This window comes from Triticum dicoccoides, chromosome 7B, assembly GCF_002162155.2.
Source record: "Triticum dicoccoides isolate Atlit2015 ecotype Zavitan chromosome 7B, WEW_v2.0, whole genome shotgun sequence".
NCBI lineage: Eukaryota > Viridiplantae > Streptophyta > Magnoliopsida > Poales > Poaceae > Triticum > Triticum dicoccoides.
Genome location: NC_041393.1, coordinates 715,483,218 through 715,489,597, shown reverse-complemented (window position 1 = coordinate 715,489,597; position 6,380 = coordinate 715,483,218). Strand labels below are relative to the sequence as shown.

The window sequence follows — 6,380 nt, the reverse complement described above, 5'->3', positions numbered from 1 at the left end:
GGGCGTAGTTCTGCACCATGGATCAGAGGAAGATGACGGTTGCCACCGCCGATCCGAGCCACGCCCACCTCTCGACCACCGCCGCCGCCATGGCCGTTCCTGGAGCTCCTCTTGATATCGTGTGTTGATGGAAAGCCGTAGGACTGGACATGCGTGTACGTGTTGCGTGCCAGTGACTGTCATTCGTGTGGTGATTTGCTTCGGTTGAAGATTAGCTAAGCACGTGTAGTCGTCGTCGTTGGTGCCGGAGCAAGTGAGGAGGACCACGTGTCGTCGTCGTTGGCGTCGTTGGTGCTGGAGCACGTGTAGTCGTCGTCGGAGGAGGAGGATGGAGGTAAACCGGCGAGCATTGATCCAACAGTCCACGGAAATGAGATTACTTAATGGATGCAGAGTGGGCTGCTCAGTTTGTAGGCAACCAGATGGGTCAGGATTCCGATTGTTAATGCATTTTGTCATTTTATTTAGACGATTGATTGCATCTTGTCACAACAGGTAGTATAATTAATTTGCATATGTGTAATACTACAATAGTAGCTTTGAAAGTGATATGCATGGTGCTCAGTCGTCGGCGAGACGAAGCATGCAATACTTTTCTTCGTGTAGCTGCTGCTGGGCCGGGAACGAGCACATCGGTTCGCCGTATGTCGCCGTATATCGCCGTATGTTTTTAGTACCACATCGCTCGCGTTGGAGCCTACTTCGCAGTCTAAATAGTCTGGTAGCGTTGCATGCTTCGCCGATGACGCAAAGCATATACACCAGCTTGCTGGTCCAGGGTCTGTCGAGGCAAAAAGCAGTCATGACATACTTCTGGCCGGGCTAGGCCGTGGGCCTGTCACCTTAAGTTGCTGTTAAGTCGTGCATGAGGGGGGCCAGAAGTATGAATTGGCGTCAGTCTTTTTTTTTTCTTTTGTGTATTTTCAAAATACCAAGATCTGTTATAAAAATGGCCAATGCGACTTGTGTGGGCCATTGATTTGCAGAATTTGTTTCGGCTCAACTCCCCACCGCCCCTTCCCCATGCCGCATCTCGCCCAGTACCGCAGATCCAGTCAGCACCTCGCTGCCATGGTTCCAGCTCGCCGTGGTGACCTAACACAGCTCGCCATGGTCACCGATTCTGCCGTTGTAAAAAAAAACAATTCCAGCAAATATTGCCCCGCCGTCGTCGGGCTAAAGCAAAAAAATCCGCCGGCGTTGCCGGTTTGAAGCAAAAAAGTTTCGTCGGTTCGAGGGAAAAAAAAAGCCAATTCCAACAAAATTGCCTCGCCGCCGACGGCCACAACAAAAAAAAACTCATCGGTTCCAGCAAAAGGAAAAGCCGATTGTAGCTCAAAATCATGCCGGTTGTAGCATGTCGACTCTACGCCACCAGAAACGCACCTCGCTCCAGCGTCAGCTGTTGCCGGTTGCAGCTCCTGTGAGCGCCATCTCCAGCAATGGTGGCTGCCAGGGTTGCAGCAAGCAGCACCGCGTCGGGGGCGTAGCTCGTAACTTGTGGCCTCGAGCTCATTGGTGTTTGTTGTGCTCACGACAAGGCCAGGGGAGCACGCTGCGAGCGTGGGGCTGGTCACAGCAAATCCAGCGCGTGCTGGCGGCTCCATGGGTGCGACTCTGGGGAGTATGAGGTGAGGCCATCGACACGGGGGAGGAGGAGGTTGGCTGTTGTCTCTGTGGGGGAGCAGGTAGGCGGTCGTCGGCGCGGGGAAGAGGGAGATGCGGGTGAGAGAGATGACACTGATCGGCTGAGGAGATTAGGTAGTAGTTATGAGACGCACGATTAGTTCAGATCGAGCAGCCGGTGTAAAGTTGGGCCGGTCAGCCATATACAAATGCTTTCCTATAAAAATTCATAGAAAATACATAGTATCTCAAACATAATAAGTATTACATCAAGGTGTTTGGACCACCGAACGACCAAACGTGGCCAGAATGACCCACCGAGATGCGAGGTTCCCCTCTCTCATGTAAACCTTTCCTTCTTTTTCAAATGGTTGAACTTCAAGTTCGTAATGACATTAGCTTGAGCACATCAACATTCTATATGCCAGCCTTATTGACATGCGTGTAGCGTGTTGCGTATATAGTGCTAATGGTTGGTGTGGTGATTCTGCTGAGGTTGAAGCTTAGCTAATAGCACGTGTTGTCATTGTCATTGGGGCCATAGGAGGAGAGAAGAAGCTGTACTTCCGATGTAATTTTTATTTTGTTTGGGATGCTTTGTATTTTCGATGAATCTTTATAGTAGATCTGATATTTTCGTAAAAGAAGCTCACACCAATACATCAACAATTTTATATTTGGTGACTCTAATTGGTGGGCGAATTATATATCAGGCTTGCCGATTGGGCTAAACTTATCAGTTAATCATATTTTACAACCTCAGATAATGTGTGAAAGTACCGGATAATCCACATCCGATGGATATTATCGATACCATATCCGTTGGATATCCAGTTGATCAAAATCTGTATCTATATCCATATCCGACGGATTCGTGAAAGTGCAGATGCGAATACTGATCCGGAACAGGAATTATCGGTACCATTTACATCCCTAAGGGTAACCCGCGCTTGTGCGGCTAGATTTGTTTTACCGTTACAAAAATATGTTTTACATATTATTATTTTCAAAGTTAATGTGTTCAGATACCATTATATTCACATAGGTTACAGAAAAGTTTATAGCAAAAAAGAAAAGCCTATTTAGCGACCTAGAATGATTTTCTAGTGTTCCTCGACCTCTGCCAGTTATTCTCCTCCATACTAAGTATTACTGATTAATTTTTTATAGCCCAGTTCTATACCATCAAAAATAAAATAACTAAATATAGCTAACATACCTGGTGTCAAAATTATTGTACTCCCTCTGACTCCAAAAGAAGAAGGCCCATAAAGTTTGTCTATAATCAAGCGGTGTAAAGTGGACCACCTTTGTAGGAAAAAACTATCAATAACTATAGTACTAAAGAATATATTTACCCTAAAATAGTAATATTAAAAAAAAATATTATTATGTATTTACTGATACTAATTTGGCGTTCAATTTCTGGATAATTTTTTCTAGAAATTCGGTCAAAATTTGCACAGTTCGACTTGTTTGTCTTTATTCCTTCTTATTTGATCATTAGTGTATATCTAAAAATAAAGAGTTTAGAAATTGTCCAGTGATGATTAGGCATTAGTATTGATGGCTTACATCTAACCTTTTCTTAGTTTCCTCAATCCGTCTCATCATTGATCATAATGTAGTTATGCTTAAATTTGTTGCAAAATCATGCCTCTTCTGCACATGCTCATCTTACAAATTATTAATATCTCTTACCCATCTATATATCCATAAAAACATGCTCATCATAACGTTGGAGGTGTTTGGGCTGAATCATTTTGGCACCACCTTCAACACGGTGGCCACAAGGTGAGCTTGCGTGCGCTGGTAAGCAATGCTTCACATTCTCTTTTCTGATCATTGCCATGTGTCTGTGTCTTTGGGTCTGCTGTAGCATTTGTATACTTCATCAGAACAAGCAAGTTTCATAGACGAGTTATATACGCTAGACTGCTGTCTTTTGCTTTGTAAACGACACTCTGTTTTGTTCTGTTCTTACAACAATAGCATGTTACATTTGGTCAGGGCTGAAAGAATGCAGAATTGGGTTGCTTAATTAGTTAATTAATGAATGAACGGGCCAATTCAGATTTGGGTTGCTTAATTAACTCTAGGAGCAGGATACATTCTGATCGCTAATTGCATATTGTCACTGTCACGCGTAATGGCGGCATTGGGTTGGCAAAATGGTAATGAAGCCTGCATAATACCATGTTTATTTTTTAATTCCCTGAAAAGAACTCTTTAGCCTTTTGCTGTAGGTAAGGCGTGTGATTCTTGTTACAATAGCTTTTTGTATTGTTGCACACTTTATATGCAGCAGCATGACAAGTGAGAGAAGAAAGAAATATTGTTTCAGTTGAGAGGTGCATTATTTTTCTCTCACCAAACACTGCATTTTTGTTTTGTAAGGGAGCACTAGTGAACAAGCTCATTCTTTTTCCTTGGCTTCCTTGCGTGATGCCACTTTACTTGTGGCCTTGCTTAATATCCCCATTGGCTGCCTCGGGTGCTTTGTCCTTCTCTTGGTCTTCCTCCTTGCCTTTCTTCACCTCTGTCTCCTCTTTCTCCTTGGCTTTCTTCGCTCGAGCCACCTCTGCCTCCTTCACCTTGGCCGCCGCTGCTTCCTCCTTGGTCTGCTTAATCGCCTCGATTAGGCCTATCAAGCACACATCTGGGTCCCTCTTTTTCTTCTTCGACATGGGCATCAGGTTCTCTGCAACGTCAGCGGGTGACATGTCGATCTCCTCGAGCAGGCGCTGAACTTCCCCAAACAGCTCGTGCTCAATGACATCTAGGTAGTTCTTGGCGAGCACCTTGAAGCCCTCAAAGCGGCAGTAGGACATCTCGATGTGCTTGTCCATCCTGCCCCGCCGGATCAACGCCGGGTCTAGCTTCTCCTTGTGATTGGTGGTGAAGATGATGATCCGCTCACCTCCGCAAGCAGACCACAGCCCGTCGATGAAGTTAAGCAGGCCCGAGAGCGTCACCTTGGTGGCATCGTCCTTCTCTGGCTCTATCGGTAGCTTGGGCTTGTCATCGTTGTCGGAGTCCTTGTCGCTTGAGGCCTTCTTGTCCTTGTGGCGTTTTCCTGTGAAGTCGACGGAGCAGTCGATGTCCTCTATGATGATGATGGACTTGCCCGTTGTCTCGATGAAGAGCTTCCGCAACTCGGTGTTGTTCTTGACCGCCGTGAGCTCGAGGTCGTAGACGTCATAGTCGAGGAAGTTGGCCATGGCGGCGATCATGGTAGACTTGCCGGTGCCGGGCGGTCCGTAAAGGAGGTACCCGCGCTTCCACGCCTTGCCGACCTTGGCATAGTATTCCTTGCTCTCCTGGAAGGCCATGAGGTCGTCGATGACAGCTTCCTTCTCATCGGGGTGCATGGCGAGCGTGTCAAAGGTGGCGGGGTGCTCGAAGGGGACATGGCTCCACACGCTTTTGCCCTGGTAGGGGTTCCAGCTGCCGCTAGCATTGTTGGTGAAGAGGCGGCGTTGGCGGTTCTTCACAGTGACAGCGCGGCCCTCACCGAGTACGAAAGGAAGGTAGGAGTCAACGACAAGGTCGCGATGCCGCCGATGGAAGACGAGTCGGTAGAAGCGCCTCTCGTCCCCTCCAGGGTATAAACTGATGACGTTGGCCTTGGACTGCCTCTTGGAGGCATACCACCAGATGGTGATGCCGAAGAAGTCGTCAGTGACCTCCTCATGGTCGTCCACGGAGACCCGGAGGTTCTTGCTGTCCTTACCGAGCTCGGCCTTGAGCTTGTGTGCACGGCGGGCGCAGGCATCGCTGAGGTAGGCCTTGACGGCGAGGAAGAAGTCGCTGCGTTGGAAGCGCTCGGCGCCGTACTCGGAAATGGTGATCTCGAGGTACGGATTGAAGCAGGCTGCGAGCTTGGCAGCCCAAGTGGTGAGGTAGAGGCGGAAGGTGGGGGGCACGTAGTTCTGCACCACGGACCAGAGGAAGATGAGGGTCGCCACCACCGATCCGAGCCCCGCCCACCTCTCCACCACCGCCGCTGTCATGGCCGGACTGGGAGCTCCTCTTTGATATTGTGTCGATGGAAAGCCGTGGTGACTTGGACCGGACTGAGCATGCGTGTACATGTTGCTTATATAACGCCAATGGTTCGTGTGGTGGTCGTTGGGGCCGGAGCAGGTGAGGAGAACCGGCGAGCATTGATCGAATAGTCCATGAAAACGAGATTACTTAATGGATCCAATGGCAAATGCAGACTTGGCTAGCTCGGTTTTGTAGCCAACCAGATGCGTCAGGATTGTGATTGTTAATTGCATCATGAAACTTTTTTTAGACGATTGATTGCATCTTGTTACAACAGGCTAGTATAAAAATTTGCATGTGTATAATACAATATTACGTAGCTTTGATAATCGGAGATGTATGAGGTCGGCATGGTGCTCGGTCGTGGGCGAGATGAAGCATGGATGACGATTTGCATGGTGCTGATGACCCCCGAGGAAAAGGCACAGCTTAGCTGGACGGAAGACGATCGAGGTGGCTTGCTGGGTCGTGAACGAGTACACCGCTCGGTTGGGCGTGTATTACGCCGTGCCGAAAGAAACATTAGTACCACACCGCTCGCTACGAATCCTACGTCGCGGTCTAAATAGCCTGGTACTGACACACGTATTGCCGACGGCGCAAGCATATACACCAGCTTGCTGGTCCAGGGTCTGCTGAGGCAAAAAGCAGTCATGACGTACTTCTAGCAAGGCCAGGCCACGGGCCTGTCACCTGAAGTTGAC

General features: G+C 48.2%; 1 protein-coding gene across 1 annotated transcript; it reads right to left on the bottom strand.

The window, feature by feature from the left end:
* Window positions 1-3,804: 3,804 nt before the first annotated feature.
* Window positions 3,805-5,765, bottom strand: LOC119342093 (AAA-ATPase ASD, mitochondrial-like). Its single transcript, XM_037613932.1, has one exon. It carries the CDS (start codon window positions 5,718-5,720, stop codon window positions 4,080-4,082), a length of 1,641 nt encoding a protein of 546 aa, XP_037469829.1. The 5' UTR covers window positions 5,721-5,765; the 3' UTR covers window positions 3,805-4,079.
* Between the last annotated feature and the right edge of the window lie 615 nt (window positions 5,766-6,380).